This window comes from Danio rerio, chromosome 8 (assembly GCF_052040795.2).
Source record: "Danio rerio strain M-AB ecotype USA chromosome 8, GRCz13ab, whole genome shotgun sequence".
Taxonomy (NCBI): Eukaryota; Metazoa; Chordata; class Actinopteri; order Cypriniformes; family Danionidae; genus Danio; species Danio rerio.
This window is the reverse complement of record NC_141028.1, coordinates 58,220,001-58,247,500: the sequence shown is the minus strand read 5'-3', so window position 1 is coordinate 58,247,500 and position 27,500 is coordinate 58,220,001. Positions and strand designations below refer to the sequence as shown.

At 37.3% G+C, this 27,500-nt stretch overlaps 1 protein-coding gene across 1 annotated transcript in view; it reads right to left on the bottom strand.

Moving 5' to 3' along the window:
* bin3 (bridging integrator 3) overlaps nt 1-27,500 on the bottom strand; it is a 107,608-nt gene that overhangs the window by 29,268 nt on the left and 50,840 nt on the right. The window contains exon 6 of the mRNA NM_001123044.2: nt 15,062-15,102. Coding sequence (NP_001116516.1) covers nt 15,062-15,102 — 41 coding nt within the window. The remainder of the gene's footprint in view (nt 1-15,061; nt 15,103-27,500) is intronic.

Here is a 27,500-nt window from a genome sequence, read left to right as displayed (position 1 = left end):
GCCCCTCAACCCACGCTCTCCCGCTATTTATAAAACAGCTCCTTAACCCACTGACTGCTCTCTTCTAGATCTCTGCTTCACACCAATATCAAGAGTGACAACTGCATTATATATGTCACGCAAAACACAAACACTAACTTAGTTCTGACAGGGACCAAACCAAGAGAACCCATCACAGCAGTTTTGGAAGCTCTACACTGATTTTAAAGTACAAATGAAATCAAAACTAACCATATTGACTCTGTTAGCTCTCATTGCTAGTTTTGTGGTAACCAATTCATCTGTGCATGTCATTAAGAAGACAGAATAGTTTGCCCTTGTAATCTCTAACAATGCACTTCCTGTTTGTTTTCAGTTCAATTCTCAGATTAGGTCTGTCTGAGGTATAGGGCGTGGCTAACATACCTAACCACGCCCCTCCAGCTGTCAGTCTTGACAACAAACAGAAATGTTGAGGAGGAGGAGGAGTCTGTTAGGCTGTAATAACTCTCCCAAAACCCTTTTCAGATCTTTCTGAATGAAATGCCAACTTTACTACATCCAATCAGCTCGCAGTAGAAAAAAACAAGCCACGCCCACTGTTTTCTCATTTAATATTTTGTTTCTCTAGGAACTGCGTCACAATACAGAAAAAAAGGTCACAGCATCCAGTTCATGCAGACTTTAATGAAATAGGGAAATCTACTGCAAAATTGAGAAAATTTGTGATATTAACAGGGTTCAACAATTAGGACTGCCCGATGGCCCGGGGCCAGTGTGTGAGACGCTTAGGACAGTAGATGGGATCATTACTGGCCCGATTGGGGCCACCTTTTGTTAAAGAATTTCGAACTGAAGTAAAATACCTTTACATTTTCTATACTCCTCTTTTTGTTTTGTTAACACATAATTTTGCTCATTGTACATATATACATTTTTTTTATTATTTAAATAATTTTTAACATGTAAATAATTATAGACATTATTTTTGACACATTATTTGAAATATGTGGCTAAAAATAGCTATTAAATTAATTTTTTTCTTTGGTGGGGCCAGTGGAAATTTTGGCAGGGCAAGTTAAAATCTAAACCATTGGCCCGATCGAACCAGTAGAAAAAATCCTTAGCATTGAACCCTGATTAATAATAATAATAATAATAAGTCAACCTTAGCTTTAGTGACCGAGCGCGTAGGCCCTATTGGAATTGCTTCGTTTATTGTTAGGATTTCGTTCTGGAATGAATCGCGATTTTGAGGGTCTAAACATGCCCGAAATCTCACAAAACTTAGCACACATCTCAGTAATGGCGAAAATTTACGTTTGTTATAGGTTTCGGAAGTGGCCGTGGCAAAATGACTCTACAGCGCCACCTATGCATTTTTGTAGAACTGGCCTCCGAGCTACGTTTCACGCACATGCACGAAAATTGGCACACATCAAACAAAAATGTCTTTTGGAGCAAAAACTAAAACCTAAAAAGAAATCGGATATTTTTAATTTCCCGCACTGAAAAAGTGCCGTTTTGAGTACAAAGTTCTCTTTTAAAAAACTACTCTGTGTACTAGTTAATAATAATATACTAGTTAAAACTTAAATACTAGTTAACATAATACTAGTTAAAAATAATATTTGACAAGATCTTTTTTTAAGACACCTCTATAAAGCTTAAAGTGACATTTAAAGGCTTAACTAGGTTAACTAGGCAGGTTAGAGAAATTAGGCAAGTTATTTTATAACGATAGTTTGTTCTGTAGAATTTCGAAAATAATAAATTAGTTTAAAGGGGCTAATAATTTTGTCCTTAAAATTGTACATAAAAATTTTTAAACGGCTTTTATTCTAGCCGAAATAAAAGAAAGAAGACTTTCTCCAGAAGAAAAAATATTATCAGACATACTGTGAAAATTTCCTTGCTCTGTTAAACATCATTGGAAAAATATTTAAAAAAAGAAAAAAAATCAAAGGGGGGCTAATAATTCTGACTTCAACTGTAGATCGTTTATTAGATTTGACCCAATTGACCTAACATTATAAATTCTTTTCAAATAGAAATTTAAGTTAAGTTGTATGGTGAAAATGCATTCATAACACAATATCACTAAATACATTTTCTTTAGATGTTTTCAATATCGCACTATAGTAAAATGAGCAGAACTATTCCTGCTGGAATCTGCACTTCTGCCCTCAAAGTGAAGGTTTATTGCAGGTTAGTGTCTATACTGATAGTTTACGAGTGTTGTTCTTGGAAGTAAGCGATCTAAAAGCTCTCGCTCTAATCTAGTCTGACTACAAGACGGCCTGCCTGAATCAGCACATGGCCATGCACCCGTCCCATATAAAACCTCCTTGTTTTTGTATTTTCGATGACCATTCGCATAGCTGCACACACAGACGTTCGCTCCAGCTCGCTGTTCGGCTGTATAATTTAACACCCGTCTGGACTGGCTGCGGGTGCGGTGGCCGCCCGACTGAGAAAACGACAGAAATAACAGTCGGACAGAGTGGCAGTCGGCATTTTACAACACACACACATACATACATGCAGCTCCGCCAGCCAAACCAGAGTCTGGAGAGGGCGAGCGGGAGTTTAACAAGTTCACCATCCTAAAGGGTGTAATCGGAGCGCTGCGTCATGCCTGAAGGTGCCTTTATTTTATCTAAAAAATCCAGAAATGGAAGGAGCTCCACATGTCTGACCGGCCCTGTGTCTGTTTTAAACACCACAGGAGACGGTAAACATAACTGACAACGACTCTCTGAATGCATTTGACAATGGTAGGGTGGTAACTAGGGTGGTAACAAGAGTCAAACCCACCCACAATAGCCTGTGCCATTCTAGAATCTAGTCATGACTCAGGTCACTCCTTCAAACGTATCATCATCTGTTTTTTGGTATTGCCACAATAAACAAACAGCACCAACAAACCACTGAAGTTCAGTTCACAAAAACAATTCAGAATATATTCAGAGATTCACCAATTCACTCACTTAATAATTCACCAATTAACTCCCTCTCTCACTAATGAACTTAATTAACTCACTTACTAATTCAGTCACTCACCAATTCACTTGGTAATTCATTTACTCAATAATTCACCCACTAATTAACTCACTCACTAATCCACTCAATAATTCACTCACTCAATTCATTTAATTCACTCAATCATTCATTCACTTTGTAATTCAAACAGTCAATCACTACTTCCCTCACTCACTCACTAATCCACTAAATAATTCACTGCCTCAATTCATTAATTAATTTCACTCTCACTAATTCACTCACTCACTTATTGAATCACTAATTCACTCATTTACTCACTTATTCAATCACTAATTCACTCACTCACTAATCCACTAAACAATTCACTGCCTCAATTCATTAATTAATTTCACTTTAACTAATTCACTCACTCACTTATTCAATCACTAATTCACTCACTCACTTATTCAATCACCAATTCACTCACTCACTCACTCACTCACTTATTCAATCACTAATTCACTCACTCACTAATCCACTAAATAATTCACTGTCTCAATTCATTAAATAATTTCACTCTCACTAATTCACTCACTCACTTATTCAATCACTAATTCACTCACTCACTCACTTATTGAATCACTAATTCACTCACTCACTTATTCAATCACTAATTCACTCACTCACTCACTTATTCAATCACTAATTCACTCACTTACTAATCCACTAAATAATTCACTGTCTCAATTCATTAATTAATTTCACTCTCACTAATTCACTCACTCACTTATTCAATCACTAATTCACTCACTCACTCACTTATTGAATCACTAATTCACTCACTCACTTATTCAATCACTAATTCACTCACTCACTCACTTATTCAATCACTAATTCACTCACTTACTAATCCACTAAATAATTCACTGTCTCAATTCATTAATTAATTTCACTTTCACTAATTCACTCACTATTTCAATCGCTATTTCACTCCCACTAATTCACTCAATCACTCATTCATTCACTTAATAATTCAAGCAATAATTCACTTACTCACTAATCCACTTTATAATTCACTCAATTCATTAATTAATTTCACTCTTACTAATTCACTCCATCGCTCATTCATTAACGTAATAATTCAATCAATCATTTACCCAATCATTCACTCACTCATTAATCCAATCAAAAATTCACTCACTTAATTTATTAAGTATATTCACCCTCACTAATTCACTCAATCACTCATTCATTTACTTAGTAATTTAATTAATCATTCACTCTCTAATTCAATCACTAATTTACTCACTCATTAATCCACTCAATAATGTACTTCCTCAATTTATTAATTAAATTCACTCTCACTAATTCATTCAATCACTTATTTAATCACTCAATAATTGACTCACTAATTAAATCACTTAATTTAATCACCCCATCACTCACTGATACACTCACTTAATTTAGTCAATCATTCATTCACTTACTTAATTTAATCAATCATTCACTCACTCACTTAATTTAATCAATCATTCACTCACTCACTAATTCACTCACTTAATTTAATCAATCATTCACTCACTCACTAATTCACTTACTTAATTTAATCAATCATTCACTCACTCACTAATTCACTCACTTAATTTAATCAGTCATTCACTCACTCACTAATTCACTCACTTAATTTAATCAATCATTCACTCACTCACTAATTCACTCACTTAATTTAATCAATCATTCACTCACTCACTAATTGACTTACTTAATTTAATCAATCATTCACTCACTCACTAATTCACTCACTTAATTTAATTAACCATTCACTCACTCATTAATTCACTCACTTAATTTAATCAATCATTCACTCACTCACTCACTCACTCACTTAATTTAATCAATCATTCACTCACTCACTAATTCACTCACTTAATTTAATCAGTCATTCACTCGTTCACTAATTCACTCACTTAATTTAATCAGTCATTCACTCACTCACTAATTCACTCACTTAATTTAATCAATCATTCACTCACTCACTAATTCACTCACTTAATTTAATCAATCATTCACTCACTCACTAATTCACTCACTTAATTTAATCAGTCATTCACTCACTCACTAATTTAATCAATCATTCACTCACTCACTAATTCACTCACTTAATTTAATCAATCATTCACTCACTCATTCACTTGCTTGATGTAATCACTCATTCACTCAATAATTTACTCACTCACTTACTTAATTTAATCACTCATTTACTCACGCACTAATTCACTCACTCAATAATTCACTCACTTAATATAATTCCTCATACACTCAATACTCACTCAATTTAATCACTCATTCAATAATTCACCCACTCACTTAATTTATTCACTCATTTACTCACACAATACTTCACTCACTCAATAATTTACTCATTCACTCACTTAATTTAATCCTGCACTCACTCAATTCACTCACTCATCAACTCACTTAATTTAATCACTCATTCACTCAATAATTCACTCACTCATTTTTATCACTCATTTACTCACACATTTATTCACACACTCACTGGCTAACTCAATAATTCACTCAGTCACTAATACACTGTACTTACTAACACACTCCATTCACTCACTCACTCACTTACTCACTCACTCACATTGAATATATATTGAGTATATTGAAAATATACAGTTTAAACTCTACTGAAAACTTTAACACAAGAGCAAACACACACACACACACACACACACACACACACACACAAATATATAAATGCATCTATAATTTAAGCAATAGTCAGTGCTTTGCTACGACAAGTGTAATTACAGCAGAGATGTCTTGCAATGTGACATATCAGAAAACACACACACACAAACAAACAAACATTTCATCTCGTCTTAGTCAACAAAGACTTCAATGAAGCAAGTGAAAACAGCCTCCCCCTAATGCATATCACCCAGCAGATATAATGGAGAGCTACTCGCGCGATTGAAAACTGTTGCAGACTTCTGTTCGTGCAGACAAAACACACAGTCAAAGTCAGCGGCGCGCGCGCGCACACACACATACACACACTCACCTGCTCCAGAAATGAGTTATCACATTAACAGATCTGACATCTGTCTTAAGCCATTAGAGTTTCAACAGCTTTTCACCAAGGATCACATTAGAATTACTTTCCTGCCATAGAACACGCTGGGAGAACAACGGGAGAAAGACAGGAGAAACGCTGAGCTATTGATGCACTAATGGAATCTGGTCTTTCATGGTATCTGGGTTTAAATGCGTTTGGGCTCAGCAGAAAACAAAGACGGCGTGTTTTAAGGATTCCTCTGGAGGCGAGACGTAGCGGCGGTGGCTTAAAGAATGCTGTCGTTTTGTTTGAAGATAAAGATGAGATTTCTTGCACACTTGATTTGGACGCATGCAAAGTTTGAAAAGAGCCAATGCTGTAATACATTAGTGGGCGACACTCACTGAGAATAAATAAACGAATAAATAAATAAATAAACATGTTCAGGTCATCTTTATTGGCATATCAAGCATAAAGGAAATATTTTTTAGGACCATTAAGATATTTTTGCAAGCATAATTTAATTATTTAGTGTGTGTGTGTGTGTGTGTGTGTGTGTATGAGCTGTCAAGACTGTGACTATCCATTATATAAAATACAGTTAAAAACTAAAATTGTGAAACATAGCTGAATTTAAATGCTTATTTTAATGTACACTCACCGGCCATTTTATTAGGTACACCTGTCCAACTGCTCTGTAACGCAAATTTCTAATCAGCCAATCACATGGCAGCAACTCAGTGCATTTAGGCATGATAAAGACGATCTGCTGCAGTTCAAACCGAGCATCAGAATGGGGATTTAAGTGACTTTGAACGTGGCATGGTTGTTGGTGCCAGATGAGCTGGTCTGAGTATTTCAGAAACTGCTGATCTACTGGGACTTTCACGCACAACTATCTCAAGGGTCTACAGAGAATGGTCTGAAATAGGGAAAATATCCAGTGAGCGGGAGTTCTGTGGCCGCAAATGCCTTGTTGATGCCAGAGGTCAGAGGAGAATGACCAGACTGCTTCCAGCTGATAGAAAGACAACAGTAACTCAAACAACCGAGGTCTGCAGAAGAGCATCTCTGAACATACAACAGATGGGCTACAGCAGCAGAAGTCCACACAGGGTGTCACTCCTGTCAGCTAAGAACTTAAACTGCAGCTACAATTTACACAGGCTCACTAAAACTGGACAATAGAAGATTGGAGAAACGTTGCCTGCTCTGACGAGTCTCCATTTCTGCTGCCACATTCGGATGCCCGGGTCAGAATTTGACGTCAACAACATGAAAGCATGGATATATCCTGCCTCGTGTCAACGGTTCAGGCTGCTGGTGGTGGTGTAATGATGTGGGGATATTTTCTTGGCACACTTTGGGCCCATCAGTACCAATTTAGCATCGTGTAAACGCCACAGCCTACCTTTTACCTTTTAACCATTATTATTATTATTATTGCTATTATTATTAACAAATAATATTTATTAATACTATATTTAGTATTAATATCAAAGTTAAAAACTATATATTTTTGCTTAATATATTACCAGTCTTAAGTGTTAATTTTTAATATAATTTTTTTTAAATAATAAAAAAGTTTAATATTTTCTAATATATTTACTAATTCTGCATTTATTTGATCCAAAGCACATTGAAAACAGAAAAATGTAAAAAAAAAAAACAAAAAAACAACAAAAAAAAAACATTTAAAACAGCTGTTTTCTATTTGGATATGTTTTAAAATTAAATTATTTCCTGCTGATTTATTTATTTATTTATTTATTTACTTGTTTATTTGTTTGTTTGTTTATTTAGGCTGTTCTTTGGATAAGTGGTACTGTATATAGTTGGGTAATACATAAATAATTACAAAAAAAGTTTAAGGACTCAAAACATTTATTATTATTTAAATAAGTAAAACAAAATTATACAAAAAAAAAGATATAAAATTATATAAATAACTTAAAATGTTACAGAAATAATTTTTTATTTACAAATGATGTTCTTTTGACTTTTATATTCATGACATAATCCTGAATAATCCAAAATCCTGACTTTAGGAGACTAATAACGACTGAATTATTGATTTAAAATAAAGGAATAACAATTTTAGAAAGATTCCTGAAGTATTATGTGACACTGAAGGCTGGGTGATGGTGAAAATTCAGCTTTGCCTTTTTTCGCATCACAGCAAAAAGGTCGCTGGTTCGAGCATTGGCATTTCTGTGTGGAGTTTGCATGTTCTCCCCGTGTTGGCGTGGGTTTCCATCGGGCACTCCGATTTCCCCCACAGTCCAAACACATTCGCTATGGGTGAACCGGGTAAGCTAAATTGTCTGTAGTGTATGTGTGTGAATAGGAGTGTATGGGTGTTGCCCAGTGTTGGGTTGCAGCTGGAAGGGCATCCGCTGAGTAAAACATATGAAGGATAAGTTGGCGGTTCATTCCGCTGTGGCGACCCCAGATAATAAAGGGACTGGGCCGAAAAGAAAAGGAAATAAAGCGCCTGTTAAGAGGATTTAGATTTGACCATTTTCATAATGTGGAAAAATCAACTATAAATTCACAGCATTTTAATCAAATAAAGAGCATCATTTTTACTCATTTAAATAAATAATACAAAAGTTTGTGTGAATAAATAAATGCTTGCACGTGTTTCTTTAAAGTGAAATATTTCTGATGGTTTTGAGTAGAAAAAAGCTCTTTATTTTTACATCGAGATATTAGTTTATAAGAGTCAGTGCTGCTATTTCAAGCCTGTTTAGCAGAGAAGTGGCCAATTGTAAGTTTGCATCTGCATGTGTGTGTGTGTGTGTGTGTTAGTGAGTGTGTGTATGTTGTGCAGGGTTTGCGCTGCAGTTTAAAGCCTCTCTCCTGTGCTCATAGTATTTGTGTGTACATGAGTGTGTATGTATGTTTGTGTGTGTTTCTGGGCTTGAGGCCACGGTAAGAGCCTACACACACGTCCGCCACACACCCACCAGCCAGCGGAAATGAGAACCATTCCATCCTGCCACTACACACACACACGCACACTTGCGCACACACACACGCACGCATACACGCACACACACCTGAATATTTCTTAACACACACCTTACCAGAACACGCAAGCAAGCAAACACACACACATACTAAATACTTCACAACACACACACCACCAGAACACACTTTCTGAACATACTCCTGACACACACACACACACACACACACACACACACACACACACACACACATACACACGTGCACAAACACACATGCACACACATGAATATTTCTCACCACACACCCCATCAGAACACACTTTCACACTTTTTAACGCATGCATGCACGAGCATGCACACACACACACAAACACACACACAGACATATACACACACACAATACCAGAATTCACTTTCCATCTGCACACACACACACACGCATACAACTGAATACTTCACAACACACACCCAAATGCACATGCACGCACGCACTCACGCACACACACACACACACACTCAAAATGCACTTTCTATCTATCTTACCAAAACAAAAACACACGCGCACACACACCTGAATATTTCTCAATACACTCCTCATGAAAACACACTTTCTATCTATCATCCTCTGACTCACACACAAACTGAATACTTCACAACACACACCACCAGAACACACACTCTAATCATATTCTCGACACACACACGCGCACAGGCACTGAAACACACATGCACACCCGCACACACATGAAAATTTCTCAACACACACCCCGTCAGAACACACTTTCACACTTTTCATGCGGCCGCGCACACGCGCACACACACGCGCACACACACACACACACACACACACACACACACACACACCACTACCAGAACTCAATTTCTATCTGTCTTTCCATAAACACACACACACACACGTGCATACAACTAAATACTTCACAACACACACCCCAAGATAATGCACATTCTAACCATCTTCCCCTGACACACACAAAAACACACACGACTGAATACTTCACAACACACTCCTCATCAGAACACACATTCTAACCATCTTCCCGACACACAAACACACACACGTGCACAAACACACATGCACACCCGCACACACATGAATATTTCTCAACATATACCCCACCAGAACACACACTTTCTATCGGTCTTTCCCTGACACACACACACACACACACACACACACACACACACACACACACACACACACACACACACACACACACACACACACACACACACACACACACACACACACACACACACACACACACACAGTAACAGCTGTACTGCTTCACCACAAAGGACAGAGAGTAAAGCCTCAGTGTGGTGAATGGTGAAGTAATAAAAACAAATATACTGTTGTCTTATGTAACTGAGCAGGAATCAGCACATCCGTTACCACTCAAAGTAGAGCAAGAAGTGTCCAGGAATCCTCAAACACACACACACACACACACACACACACACACACACAGACACACACACAGACACAGAGGCGGGCGTTTGTTAGGAGTGTCTCCTCACCCACTCCTCTTCCCAGCCGCTCTTTAAGGTCTGCTTCCTGTTCCGGCTCCACCCACGAGTGGACGGACGGAGGCATGGAATAGCACTCATGGGGGCGAGCGAGGAGTGGAGGAGCGGACGGCCAAATAAACTTTCCTCCAGACACGCTCCCTCATTCAGGACAGAGCCGCTGCCTCATATATAACGCTCAACACTTTTAATGCGCGCAGCTGAGAGGAAGAGAGTCATTAACACACACACACACACACACACACACACACACACCTTCCACGTCTTCATTCATGGCTTCAGTTCTTTCACGCAATAAACATATCGGTTACGAATTATTAGTATTTTTCCACAGAGGACGCGCAGATTGGTTCCAGGTGTTGAAAGACAATAACATTGATTTGGGCCAGCCATTCATCACTGACTTAACATCACACATACATGGACTGTCAATGCAACGCAGCACCATCCATTCCAAGACAGATGTCCAGTGGAAGATGATGGCTCAGATGGAAAATATTTGATGTTTGACATTCATTTCTTTCTAGTGAAAAAAAAAACAGGGTTGAAACAATGACCGATAAACCCTGAGCTTCCTTGTTGTTCCCTTTATAGACAGCATACTACACTAGATCAAAGCACAAAATACTTCAACAAAGCCATTTCAGGACTTCAAAAATACATTTCACATGTACTGTATAACGCAACATCAGTTACCTTACTATGGAGCCAGATCAGTCTCAGAAATAATACATTTACAAAATATAATTCAAACATCCACAAAACAATTCACATTTACAAAATCCAATTCGTAAGTTCAAAACACAGTTTAAAAATCCACAAATCCAATTCTTAAATTCAAAACACGATTCGTAAATTCAAAAATACAAAAACTTAATTTGTAGATTCAAAACATATTTAAAAAATACACAAATTAAATTCAAAAATTCAAAACGCAATTCAAAAAAACACAAATTCAACTCGTAAGTACAACACACGATTGAAAAACACACAAATCGAATTAGTATATTCAAAAATACACAAATCCAATTTGTAAATTCAAAACACGATTCAAAAATATACAAATTCAGTTTTTAATTCAAAATATGACTCGCAAATTAAAAACACAATTCAAAAATACACAAATTCAATTTGTGAATTCAAAACGTGATTCGTAAAAACACAAATCCAATTCGTAAATTCAAAACACGATTCAAAAATACGCAAATTAAATTTTTAAGTACAAAGCACGATTTAAAAATAAACAAATCCAATTCGTAAGTACAAAACGTGATTCGTAAAAACACAAATCCAATTCATAAATTCAAAACACAATTCAAAACTACGCAAATTTAATTTTTAAGTACAAAACATGATTCAAATATACACAAATCCAATTCGTAAGTACAAAACACGATTCGTAAAAACACAAATCTAATTCGTAAATTCAAAACGCGATAAAAAAATACACAAATTAAATTTTAAAGTACAAAACACGATTAAAAAATACAAAAATTCAATTTGTACATTTAAAACATGATTCAAAAATACATATTTTCAATTCAGAAGTATAAAACCTGATTTAAAAATACACAAATCTAATTTGTAAGTTCAAAACACGATTCGTAAAAAAATACACAAAAATTCAATTTATAAATTCAAAGCACAATTCAAAAATACAAAAATTCAATTTGTAAGTGCAAAACACAATTCGTAAATACACAAAACCAATTCGTAAATTGAAAACACGATTCAAAATCACAAATTCAATTCATAAATTCAATACCAATTCGTAAATATAAAACACGATTCAAAAACACACAAATTTAGGACGTAAGTTTAACACACAATTCAATTTGTAAATTAAAAACACGATTCCAAACTACACAAATTCAATGCAGCAAAATAGAGAAATCCGGAATTAAATCTAGTCCACCTTAGATCATGCTAAAATTTCACTGTCCAGCAGGACAATAACCCTAAAGACACAGACAAGGCCATGTGACCAAGCAAAAGCCCAGACCTGAACCCTGTCAAACACCTCTAAATGCCAACCTTCCAATCTTGTCAGATATAGGGAAGAATGGCAGAAAACACCCAAATTCAAATGTGCAAAGCTTGTTGCATCACACCTTAAACAAAAATTGAAGCTGTAATCTTTGCCAAAGGTGGTTCAAGCTACGCACTGAATACTTATGCAACTGTGTTGTCATAAATCAGGTTTCTGCTTTGTCATTATAGCGTGTGGAGTGTAGACTGATGTAGAAATACGTCATTTAAAAAGTCTAACATAACACCGCAATACAATGTAAAAAAAAAAAAGATTGAGTATGTTTGCTTCTGTGAGGCAACGTGAAGGCTTTAAATTGGCCAACAGCCACTTTGCTGTCTAAGACAACAGAGTCAGCCCTCAGAAAAAAACAAACAAATCCTTTCTATCAAGCAATATTTATGTCAAGCGTAAACTTGACCCTCTTGTAAATGTGCAAGTGACAGCTGGCTGGAAATGATTTATAATTAAATGAGTGGAAATATTAGTATTTTTTACAGACACACACACACACACACACACACATATACATACGCACACACACAGATAACATCATGATGGCTATTTATGTGCACTATATGGGCTCACAGAGATTGACTATCTTTCAATAACGGTCCACATCTTGGACAACATAAGAGAGAACTGTCATATTTTGTCAATATTGTAACTTGTCTGTCATTAATTATAATAATGTCATTATTTTACAAACATTACAATAGCATGATTATTTTGCATACCCCATTGGCTCCATTCAAGTTCATTTTGTGATAAAATAAAATAAGATTCAATCCATTTCCTGCATTTACCTACAGTTGAAGTCAGATTTATTAGCCCCCTTTGAATTTTTTTCTTTTTTTAAATATTTCCCAAACATTTACAGAGCAAGGAAATTTTCACAGTATGTCTGATAATATTTTTTCTTCTGGAGAAAGTCTTATTTGTTTTATTTTGGCTAGAATAAAAGCAGTTTTTAATTTTTTAAACACCATTTTAAGGTCAAAACTATTAGCCCCTTTAGGCAATATATATATTTTTATAGTCTACAGAACAAATCACTGTTATACAATAACTTGCTCAATTACCCTAACCTGCCTAGTTAACCTAATTAACCTAGTTAAAATGTCACTTTAAGCTGAATAAAAGTGTCTTGATTAATATCTAGTCAAATATAATGTGCTGTCATCATGGCAAATATAAAATAAGTCAGTTATTAGAGATGAGTTATTAAAACTATTATTCTTAGAAATGTGTTGAACAAATCTTCTCTACGTTAAACAGAAATCAGAGAAAAAATAAGCAGGGTGCTTAGAATTTTGGGGGGTTAATAACTCTGACTTCAACTGTGCATGGATATGGATGTAATAATTATGTTAAAATTGCATGTGCTAGACCCTCAAAATAGAAAATATGATATATAAAAATTTATAGAAGCTTCTAGATATTTATTGGGGTCCCCCAAATTTCTTAGGGCCCTAAGCGGCTGCTTACCTCGCTTATTGCTTAAACTAGGCCCTCATGGAATCTATTCGCATAAAATTCCGCAGATTTTTCGCAGAATTCCGCAGATTTTTAGCCCGTCATTAATTCTGTTTATTTACTTGAGTAAATGTGTAAATCTTAATTTATTCAGTTTTTATTCAGTAATTTATTACTTTTTATTTCATAAATTAAGCTTTTAGTTATGATATTCCGCTGGATATTCCCAAAATAATTCCGCAGATATCCGCAGATTTTTACCTAAATTCTCCACAGAAATAGCAAAAAATGTCCGTCTGGCCCTGCTTAAAACCCCCTTGTGTTGACATGCAACTTACAGGCGTTTCATCACTGACACTGCAGACTGAAACAAACCTTTAAACTGTGATTTTTTTTTTACTGTAAATAATGTTTTTTCTTAACAAAATAGTTTTCATTACTCATTTTTAATAACTAATTTATTTCATCTTTGCCATGATGACAGTAAATAATATTTGACTTGATATTTTTCAAGACACTTCTATACAGCTTAAAGTGACATTTAAAGGCATAACTAGGTTAATTAGGCGCATTATGATAATTAGACATTAATTAGACAAAAGCGGTTTGTTCTGTAGATAATTGAAAAAATGTTTAAGGGTTCTAATAATATTCACTTTAAAATGTGTTTTCATTTTTTAATCAAATGCTTTTGTTCTAGACAAAATAAAACAAACAAGACTTTCTCCAGAAGAAAAACGTATTACAGGAAAGACTGTGAAAAATTCATTATTTGGGAAATATTAGAAAAAGAAAAATCTCACTGAAAAAGAATAATTAATTAATCAGTAGAAAAAGAGATCTCAAATTAATAATAATAAAGAAAAAGAAAAGAAAATTGTATATAATATTGGGAGGAAATGCACTAAATGGGTATGCTACAGCCCTAGGTCCCAATCAGTTCTTAATCCGGCCCTGGACAAAGCCGTCTTTAAAAGTTTTTAATAACGATGCAAAAAGAGCACTCACTTTTTCAAAGGGTCGATCACAGTCTTCTGAATCTGATTGACCTAGACAGAAACAAAAAAAAAAAAACAAACACATTAGCCAAACAAAACAATAAAGCAGTTGACGAACATTGAAATAAACTACATCAACGATTAAATCAAACACAACAAAACCAGAGCGGCGAATTTACTAGAAAAGTAATTAATTATTAATTACATCATTTAAGCTACATTTTTAATTACAAAGTTTCACTCACTAGGTTATTACATGACTAAACAAAAAAACACAAATCCTTCATGTTGCCCCAACACAAATAGGTTAAGTTAACATTATTGTTTTGTACAAATTAAAGTGGATTGAACATAAAACAATTATGTTTTCCCACAAAAAACCCTAACAACTGTGTTGTTTCAACTCATTTTAAGGGTGCTTTCACACCTTGACTTTTGTTTGGGAACCTGTCTTATTTGCCCAGTTAGTGCGGTTCGTGGCATATGTGAATGCAACAATCCGGATCTGCGCCAAATCAATCGGTCCGAGATCGCCTGAATGAGGTGGTCTCGGCTCGATTGAAACGAACTCGAGAGCGGATCAATTTTAGTGAGAAAGCGATACGATCCGAGCCCGGCTAAATCACCGTGAATCATAGCTATATATACGGCTATATAAAGACAGTTATGAGTAGGGCAGGAGGTCATTCCTACCAGTAAATGTGCGTTTCATGTAAAAGCCTATAACGCATAAGCCAACTGCTATGTATGAGAAAGTCTTACCTCTGATTTATACTTGGTGACGATGTTTGTGGGTGTCTCGATTCAAAATGAAAGTGAAACTTTTGCTTAAGTGGCTCTATTTTGACGGTCCATGCGCAAAGTGCAAAGCGCAGGGCGCAAACGCATTAAGGGCGCGTCAGAATCCATTTTTGCTAATATAAGGACGGAAAAATCCGCTTTTTGCCCTGGCGCATGATCTTAAAGGGTTGAGTTTATTTTCTTAATGAGTTATAGGTGTGTTTTGAAAATAAACCAATCAGAGTCTCATCTCCCATTCCCTTTAAGAGCCAGTTGCGTCGCGCCATAAGCGCATTTGCTATTTACATGACGCACTTTGTAAGTGAAACTACTGAGCATTTCACTAGCAAGAAAACAGAACACAGCATCTGCAGCATCAGAATGAGAGATGAGGCATCTCATAATCTACTTTCACTTTCGCTCTTGTGGATAGGGAAACCTTGTACGCACAGACATCAATTAGCCTATAAATAATTAATTTTGTTTGTTAAGCGCAAAGATTTGTTTCAAAACTTTTTCTAAATTTAGTTCTAATTTCCAGCAAACTTTTTTTGTATTTAAGGTAGGTATAATGTTCGGGAAGTTCAACTGTTCTGACCTGATGTCCATTAAAATATATATAAGACATATATATATATATATATATATATATATATATATATATATATATATATATATATATATATATATATATATATATATATATATATATATATATATATATATAAAAAGCCCATTACATTTTTCAGTAACTTGGAACATACACTAACTTCCCACTTTAATAGGTACATCTTACTAGTACTGGGTTAGACCCCCTTTTACCTTCAGAACTGCCTTAATCCTTCTTGGCATAGATTCAACAAGATACTAGAAATATTGCTCAAAGATTTTGCTCCATATTGACATGAAAGCATCACGCAGTTGCTGCCGATTTGTCGGCTGCACATCCAAGATGCCAATCTCCTGTTCCGCCACTACCCAAAGGTGCTCTATTGGATTGAGATATGGGGACTGTAGAAGCCATTTAAGTACAGTGAACTCATTGTAATGCTACTGCCGCTCACTGGATATTTTCTTTTTTGGACCATTCCCTGTAAACCCTAGAAATAGTTGTGCATGTAAATTCCAGTGAATCAGCAGTTTCTGAAATACTCAGACCAGCCCGTCTGGCATCAACAACCATGCCACGTTCAAAGTCACTTAAGTCGTGTTTCTTCCCCATTTTGATGCTCGATTTGAACTGCAGCAGATCACCTTGACCATGTCTACATGCCTGAAAGCTAGAAATTTGCATTAACAAGCAGTTACACAGGTGTACCTAATAAAGTGGCCAGTAAGTGTAATTAGAGTCTGAAGGGGTTTTAAACAAGTACATTATAAGTAACTGTAATGTCCTGAAAATGAAGTGTTTACTAATTGTAACTGAATACATTACAAAACACTAAACAAAACTATTGAAATACAAAAATAATCATAAAAATTACCCCCCCCCCACATCTCCTCCTCAAAAAAAATAAAATAAATAATAATAAATACAAATAAATAAATAAATCAGTTTTGTTAATTGGCAGCAGTACATAACATGACCCCCACGTCTAGTAGTCGAATGAGAAGTATAGGGAGAAAAAAAGAAAAGTTTGTGACGTTGTTCCTTTATTGTGCTCCTGGCCTGAGGAAAGCAGCGAGAAAAGACGTGAATATTAATGGAGCGGTGAAAACAAAAGGCTGGAATCGTCGAGGGACGGCAAACATGAAAGCGCAGCTCCGGCTGGGGCTGAAAACGCTGAAGAGGGTGGGCCGCCGCACCAGATGAAAGTTCTTCGCAAACAAACATTTTTAACAATAACAGTTTATATCCCCCCCCCGTTCCTCCGTGCAGGGTTGGAGAGGAGAAGAAGAGGAGGTGGAGGAAGAAAAAGAATAAGGGTGGGGGGGGTGTTTGAGTTAAATGGGTGTAAACGAATGTCGCATCGCCGCCTCGAGCCGCAAACCAACACAAAGTCTTAAAAGTTGCCGCTCAATTAAAGAAAATCTTAAACTTGCAAAACATCATTTACATTGCAGATCTGAGATGTCAATAGGAAGCGGTTTGGCTGACAGAACGCTAACCTAAGCTGGCAAACAACGCGAGACGCGAGCAAACAGCGAACGCCAAACCAGAGGAAGGAGAAGGAGAAGCTGACAGGCCCATCAGAGGATTGGAAGAGTATGGAGCTAATCAACAACTCACTCGCTATTGAGAGCAGAGTCAGTCACCGAGAGCAAACACGACTCGACCCAGAACAGAACGACTCATTCAAGATTTACTTTCATTGACTTTTTTGTTTTTTTCGAAATCCGCAAAAGTCAAAAATGTAATCCATACATAATTATTCATTTGTTGCTGATTGCTGGTTAAACCAAAATAATACATGACATTAGAGCATTTATATTTATCAAATACAGCTTTTAGATACTTTTTTTATTAAAGGCGAATGAGGAAGTGCAGAAAGTTAATGAAGAACTACTGAGAGATTTCAGCTTCTGCCTGGGCTTTCACTGCCATTCTACACCTCCCTTTCTTCATGTGTTCATTCATTCATTCATTTTCTTGTCAGCTAAGTCCCTTTATTAATCCGGGGTCGCCACAGCGGAATGAACCGCCAACTTATCCAGCAAGTTTTTACGCAGCGGATGCCCTTCCAGCCGCAACCCATCTCTGGGAAACATCCACACACACACTCATACACTACGGACAATTTAGCCTACCCAATTCACCTGTACAGCATGTCTTTGGACTGTGGGGGATACCGGAGCACCCGGAGGAAACCCACGCGAAGGCAGGGAGAACATGCAAACTCCACACAGAAACACCAACTGAGCCGAGGTTCGAACCAGCCACCCAGCGACCTTCTTGCTGTGAGGCGACAACACTACCTACTGCGCCACTGCCTCGCCTTCATGTGTTCAATCATTTTTATTACGCATAACTTCATTTGTTTCCCAGAGATGGGTTGCGGCTGGAAGGGCATCCGCTGCGTAAAAATGTTCCAGGGACAGACGAGTCTTTGCTGAGGCCATCTTCCTGCCTAAACCACGGCGAATGAAGCTCTGCACAAGACTTTTGGCCAGTGGAGAAATTAAAATGGTCGTGCCCAACTGAGTCTGGTTCTCTCAAGGTTTTTTTTCTTCACTCCCATCAGGTGAAGTTTTTTTTCCCTCTCCGCTGTCGCCACTGCCTCGCATGGTTCAGGATTGGTAGAGCTACGCATCGATGAATTTGCTCTTCAGTGTTTGAACTCTCAGTAATGATTAAATCACACTGAACTGAGCTAAACTGAACTGAACTGAACTTAAACACTAAAACCTGAACCACACTGTTCCAGTTACTATGACCATCTATGTGAAGCTGCTTCGACACAATCTACATTGTAAAAGCGCTATACAAATAAAGCTGAATTGAATTGAATTGAAAAATGTGCTGGATAAGTTGGTGGTTCATTCTGCTGTGGGGACCCCGGATTAATAAAAGGACTAAGCCGACAAGAAAATGAATGAATGAACTTCCTTTGTAGACCAATTAGTTTTGTTTTCTTTGCCTATATGGATTTCTTTGCACCAGTTTTAGCATCCCTTCATTGGCTTCCTGTTAATTTTAGAATTCAGTTCAAGATTTTACTTATTGTTTTCAAAGCACTGAATGGGCAAGCACCTTCTTATATATCCGAACTTATTAACCTACAGTCAACTCCTCGGTCTCTTAGGTCTTCAAATAAAATATTACTGCAAATTTCTCTCAAAAACAGGAGAATGGCCCTGAAGGGCACAGCATAAGGTAAGAGATGACAGCTGTCTGTGCTATCTGGGGCTGCTTAGTGATCATGAATGTATTGTTTTCACTTCTGCGCCATGGAAACACCGCAATTCATTCAACAACTGTTTGGTATATGAATATAATTCAGCAAAAAGAATGCTAGAACCGAATAAGCACCGGCAACAGCTTTCATTTGAGCTATAACTTGTACATGTGTCATATAAAAAATATGAAAAGGAACCAATGTTCAATACCCAGCTCGGGTATCCAAAATACTGTGTATTTAAGTGTAAAAACTTTTGTACAGTAGAATGAAAACCAAAGTGATGCATATGTGCATAAAATATAGCTTCTACACTTTCGAACGAAACTACTTAAGGGGGTCTGGTGCAATGCTGGCCCTTTAAATCTTAAAGGGAAAGTCGATGACGTCACGGACCCGGTACCAGGTCAGCGGAGTTTAACTGGTTAAAGAGTTAAAATCCTGTAGTTTTATGCAAAACAAATTGAAAAAGACAAAGTATCCGATGCATTTTTACAGCAGTTTAATTCAGGGGATGTGAACAGCGCACAAGGGTTAAACGAACACCTGCCAAACAAAGGTAAAAATTCAACACACACAAACACATAAACAACTTACAAACCATTTTAACGCACCAAAACTGAAATGCTATCATATCCTAGTTTTCCAATTGTGATCTTTTAATTATGGACTTTGCTATGCAGCCTAGAACAGTATAGAAAAGTTACCATTGCTAAAGAAGCAGCCTATTAAAAGCTGCCTGCAGTTAAAGAAACAACGAAACAAGGACAAACCATCAGCACCAAGTTAACATCTTCCTCAGCTGAGAGGAGACGGTAAGAGGTGAAAAAGTAGATGGTGGGAACCAAGGGGAAGTATATCCATATGATGAGAGCGAACAGCCTGCAGGAAAAACACTCCAGCGAGAGTGTGTGTGTGTGAATCAGGGGCCAGAGATCAACCAGCGCACACACAAACATAAGCGTACAATACATACCACCCAAAAATACATACAATGCATGCAAACCCTGAAAATAAATCGATATTCCTCCCTACCATGCATGGCTATTAACCATTAAATCCTGCTCAAACATGCCCTAAAAACGAAGCTCCACTTATTACCATAACATTTCCCTGCTTATTTGTTTCCGCCCCGGGGCGATCCATCGCTGAGAAGGGAAGACAACGCTTTAGTTATCTTTATATAACACAAGCATGATTCTGCTTGGCCACCGTGACAGAAGCTCTCAATCTGAAGAACGGTTTGTTGCAGGTTTTGCGATGCGATTCATGGAAGTCTTATTAACCATTCAAGCATCCCAGGGTGGTAATTCACACCAAAATGCAGAGCTGAGAAATCAGCTGTGCTAACATCTCTCATCGCCCACGGATAGAGAGCCATTCGCCTGCCAAGTGCCCATACAGTAGAGTATGAGAAAGCGCTGCTCGGGAGCGCTGCAGAAAGCATTTGGCTTTGGTGAATCTGACAGAGGGGTCAGCGGAGAGCAAGGATATTTGCATCAGGCTTCAATCTGCTATTTTCATGAGATCTGCTGCGGGTTGCATTACAGCTACAGGCGCTGCTGGTGTATTTCACACTGGCGGGTTTGTGCACGAGTGAATATCTGCGATGTGTTGGACTGAGCAAATTATACTGGTGGGTTTGAATGTCAGCTGATTGTCAGCATTTAAAATAACACGGAGTTAATTCAACTTCATCATCACTACAATTGAATCCTGGTTAATGTTGATATGCGTTACATACGGACCACAAAAAAAAAGAGAAGCTTTTAACCACTTAAACTCTGGTAAACCGGGTCCGTGACGTCATCGACTTTCGCTTTCAGATTTAAAGGGCTAGCGTTGCACCAGACCCCCGTAAGTGGTTTCGTTTGAAAGTGTAGAATCTATATTTTATGCACATATGCATCACTTTGGTTTTTATTTTACTGTATAAAAGTTATTTACACTTAAATACACAGTATTTTGGATACCCGAGCTAGGTAATTTACATTGGTTCATTTTCATATTTTTTCATATGACACATGTACAAGTTATAGCTCAAATGAAAGCTCTTGCCGGTGCTCATACGGTTCTAGCGTTCTTTTTGCTGAATTATATTCATATACCAAACAGTTGTTAAATGAATTGTGGTGTTTCCATGGCGCAGAAGTGAAAACAATACATTAATGATCAATAAGCAGCCCCAGATAGCACAGACAGCTGTCATCTCTTACCTTATGCTGTGTGCTTCAGGGCCATTTCTCCTCTGTTTTTGAGGTGATGTGCATATGTAATCCTTTTATATGTATGATGTGATCCAAACACAGTGAATTATGTTTGATCAAACAAAAGAATCGTGAAATATGAAAACAATGATCGGTCTCTGTGGCTTGTACAGCACCTCTCATCAGCTGGAATACAATAACTTTTGCATAGATTATGGTGGAGACATTTTTCTTTTTTCCTATGATTACAGACATGTGCAGGAACCAGCAAAATTAATTACAGCACGCTAGACCACACAGAACCTTAAAGGTCCACTTTCAAATTTGAGTTTATAAACAAAAACTACGAAAAGCGCTTTTTTTTTAGGTGTTTATTATAACACAGACGACATATACAGTTATTTTAAACACTTTCAATAGTGTTTTATGAAAATTCAAAGGGTTTTCTTTAAAATTTTACCAAATTTTTGCATTTACACCTCTGCATGTGGATTTGGGAAGCTTTTAAATTTGGGTAGGCAAAATCCAGACGGAAATCCCCAAATAGCAGCAGAGTTTAACTGGTTTAAAACACATCAAATGACAGCTTTTGATAGCTGAGGCTGAAAGTCATCTAATTATTCGCATACAGTATATTATTAGGGCTTACTCACAATAGGCTATCTGAACCGTGCCTGGGCACGTTTTCCGGATAGTTTGACAAGTGTGAGTGCTCCGAATCGGGCCCAGGCTATTCATCAAGATGATTACAAGGTTTGTTGGGCTCAGGTCAATCATAGCTCATGCCCAGGGCTGGAGCAAGCTGAAGTGCCGCTCTAGGCAAAGGATGGTCATGCCGCCCATAAACGTGGTGGAAGTGGGGGCGCCCTCTCTATTCTACCACCCTATACGCGGATATAACTGAGGGTGCGGGTGCTGAGGGAAGTGTCGCGGATGCCGCTCTCTCTAATCTGCCGCACTAGACGTGGATATAACTGAGGGCGCGGGTGCTGAGGGTAGTGTCGGGGACGCCGCTCTCTCTATTCTGCCACACTAGACATGGATATAACTTAGGGCGCGGGTGGTGCGGGTAGTGTCGGGAACGCCGCTCTCTCTATTCTGCCGCCCTAGACGCGGATATAACGGAGGACGCAGGTGGCGAGGGTAGTTTCGGGGACGCCACCCTCTCTATTCTGCCGCCGCAGGCGGCCGCCTAGGTCGCCTCTATGGACGCGCCGGCCCTGCTCATGCCCGAGCGAGTGACATATTTCTGTAAACAAATAGCTTTTAGCTGGACGTCTTGCTCCACCTTTTGGTACCCTTTTGTTGTGCTAGGTACCCTTTTAAAAGGGTACCCAAAAAGTGGTTGGGTACGGTTTGCTTTTTGGTTCCTTTTGACAGTGGAAACGGCCATAAAAGTGTATCAGTTATAATCAAATCATGTTCATAGAAAGGTTAGTAATGAACATTTATACACAAGTATTTATGCGTATAAAGCATCTGTTTTGTGAGAAGTGCTTCTCATATGATAAGTGAACGACCTGTACAGATTTACTTTGACATTTCCTCGAGCGACAACAACAGCGACTGAAACTTTCTGTCAGACACCACACCCACCAAACCCTTGGTACCCTTTAGGCAGTGGAAACGCAAGCCTGATAAAGGTAAATCGTACTGACCCATACGGTACCATACTGTACCAGTCAGTGGAAACGTGCCATATGTTTTTGGGTGTCAAAAAGAAAGCTCAGCTTTTTGCTTATGATGTCTCATTTCTCTAATCGTCATTAATTAAAATAATAACATTTGACAGCTGAGCAGATTATAATAAACTAAAGTCTGACCAACTACGGCTAATTTAATTAAAACTGGCTAATTTCATTCATCAATTCACCTATAGCGCATGCGTTTGGACTGTGGAAGAAACCGGAGCACCCAACACAGTGAGAACATGCATTAGCCAGGAGTCGAACCAGTGGACTTCTTGCTGTGAGGCGACAGAGCAAACCACTGGCCCACCGTGCCGCCACTTCCGTTTCATTGTCACTCGAGGTAATATAACCAAGCTGACTTCCTTATTTAGAACTGGTGTTAGATTCTGGTACTGCACTGAAGTCCAAACTGTGTTATTGAGCCAAATCCTAATATCGGCTTGTTAAGTGTGACGGGTCCAAGCGCTCTATTCAACTGAATGGGGAGATTCATGAAATGGTAATAATAAACGTTTACAAAGCGATTTAATACTTTCGAAAGTCCCGATCGCAATATATATGTCCATGCCTAATATACTATGGCCAGAAAGTGATTCATTGTTTTATAAATTGTTAAAATGTTGGTATTTGTTATGCAGCAAGCCCAGAGATTATTGTGCACACTATGACTTTATGTAAAATTAACTTTACTGTGCGATATGAATAAAAAGTGATCATAAACGAATGATTTCTCCACTCAAGTGAATGGCAGCTTGGACCCGGAAACAGTATTACATACGTCACAAACACGTCATCACAAGCGGACAGCCACAGGGCCGGTCGCTTTCTTCTTGTTTTGATGCTTGACCCAGCTCGGTCCACATAATACAGTATGCAAATCGTCTGGAAGACAATAGCTGAGGTTTGAACAGTCAGCAGAATATGTGAAATAGTGTATCGTACTATAATGCTTGATGGTAGGAGTAGTGCTGCGGCTTGACGCTTAACCCCACAGAGTGCAACACATTGGGAATGTTGGTGCGAGGGCCTAGTTTCCAGGGCGGAGGTTGTAGGCGATAGACCGGAGAAGATGAGCACTACTCTTCTGACACGCAGTCAGCGCTGAGTGGATCGCTTAAGGGCTCTTAACCACTTTCAAAAGACAAGACTGACTCCAATGTGGGGAAATAAGAAGAAAAAAAAGACAACGATCAGTAGCACCAGCAGCAGGAAACAGAAGATAGCGGCGCAGAGATGGGACTCATTTGAAGATGCATGTGCACGCTGAGTGTGGAAGGGCGTGGGGTCTGCTGTGAGAAAAAACTTACTCATACCCAATCTGCTGGAGGGAAGACAGAACGCACTTCTGCCAAAGTCAGAAAAACGCAACTATTTTTTCTCGGCCAAATGTAGAAAATAAACACGGGTTAGGAGGTGTTGCAAGGCAGAAATCAAGATGGTCTGCGGTTCATTTTCGAGATTTACAAAACAGAGTTAAAGTCAAAACTATCAGCCCCCCGGTACATTTTTTCCCCGAGAAGATTTTTTTCAACACATTTCTAAAATAATAGTTTTTTAATAACTCAATAGTTTTAACTTAACTTCATTCTGTCTGATTTATGAGCAGTTTTCTTTATAGGGATCAAAAAAGGTCAAATATACCATACTGCAATACTTGTGGGGGAATTTGGTCCCCGCAATGTGACGAATACAATGCACAAACACACACAGACACTCTTAAATCCCATTCCGCAGAACTCCACTGATTTCCCCCCACAATTAGCAAAGAAAATGTCGAAGGAAAAAAAAGTCTACAGATTATGTGTGGGCCTAGAGGTGAGTAAGCCATATCTAGTGGCGGCAATATATGCTTAAAACATAAACATGTCTTGCAGTCACTTGCTTGTTATGCAAATGAGCATCACTGCCTAATAAGAAGCAGCAGACAAAGCCCAAATACTCCTGGTCAGAGTGGGGGCGGAGCATATGATACTTAAGGATGGAAAAGAGTTGAGCGAGTTTCCTCATTAAAAAAGTTTTAGCCCTAAACAAACGAATAATGCTTAAAGTAAATGTTTGCTTACATAGGATTTCAGTCATAGTAGAAATTAGACATGGTGCCCGTTGTCTCAGAGATTTTCTGAATATTTTTGGTCACCTTTATGCATGGTAAACACGAGTAATGACTGACTGCAACTACTGAAAATGTGTGCGATGCTTCATCCACAGCACTAGGTGTCAGTATAAGTCAAAGGCCAACTCAATGTAAACAAAAAAATACTTCATTCCTTATACTGTTAATTTTTCCTTGTGTTATTGCGCTAATACACTACACTGAAATATTAGTCAATAAAAAACATGCCAGAAGCAGATCATTTTAGATGACATATCCTAAATTTGATTATATGAATGACGCATACGAATATATGACACTTTCATATATTACAATAAAAAACAGTCCTCTGCTTTAAAGCAAATATTACACAAAAATCTTTATGCGATTCTGTTTTATCACCACTTGGATGCACATAAAGATGAAGTCAAAATTATTAGCCCTGCTGTAAATTTTTGTTTTTGTCTTTCAAATATTTTCCAAACGATGTTGATCGACAGATTCAGGAATTTTTCACAGTATTTCCTAAACTATTTTTTCTTCTGGAGAAAGTCTTACTTGTTTTATTTCAGCTAGAATAAAAGCAGTTTTGAATTTTTTAAAAACCATCTGACAATAGCCCCTTTCACACAATGATACCGGTAAATATCCGGAAAATTACTGGAACGACTTTACTGGTAAATTGGAAAAAAAATAAATAAATAAATAAATTAGCTGTTCACACAGGCAAGGACCAGGGACGTCGCTAGACCTAAATCACTGGGGCACATGCTTTGAGATATGATTTACTTCATATGCAAGTGTATTTATTACAGGTGGGCATAGATTATTTTTTTTTAAAATCTAGATTAATCTCACTGTAATCTTGGAATTAATCTAGATTAATCTCACTGTAACCTTGGAATTATTTTAGATTAATCTCACTGTAATCTTGGAATTATTCTAGATTAATCTAACTGTAACCTTCGAATTAATTTAAATTAATCTCACTGATATCTTGGAATTATTCCAGATTAATCTCACTGTAACCTTGGAATTATTCTAGATTAATCTAACTGTAACCTTCAAATTAATCTAGATTAATTCCACTGTAACCTTGGAATTAATCTAGATTAATCTCACTCTAACTTTGAAATTAATCTAGATTAATCTCACTGTAACCTTGGAATTAATCTAGATTAATCTCACTGTAACCTTGGAATTAATCTAGATTAATCTCACTGTAATTTTGAAATTATTCTAGATTGATCTCACTGTAATCTTGGAATTAATCTAGATTGATCTCACTGTAATCTTGGAATTAATCTAGATTAATGTCACTGTAACCTAGACATTAATCTAGATTAATCTCACTGTAATATTGGAATTAATCTAGATTAATCTCACTGTAATCATGGAATTTATCTAGATTAATCTCACTGTAATGTTGGAATTAAACTAGATTAATCTCACTGTAATCATGGAGTTTATCTAGATTAATCTCACTGTAATGTTGGAATTAAACTAGATTAATCTCACTGTAATCATGGAATTTATCTAGATTAATCTCACTGTAATGTTGGAATTAAACTAGATTAATCTCACTGTAATCATGGAATTTATCTAGATTAATCTCACTGTAATGTTGGAATTAAACTAGATTAATCTAGATTTAAATGGCTCATTTTAAATTCTGCAGAAGGCATTCAGAATTTGTGTGCTACAAAAATAATGACTAAAAGTAAGTCTTTGAGAACAGGTTTCTCAAGCCAGATGGCGCATTAGACCAGGGGCTCATCTCCTGTTTCCAAAATGTATAACAAACTGCTTGAGAAGCTATGATAATTGGTGATGAAAATAAATG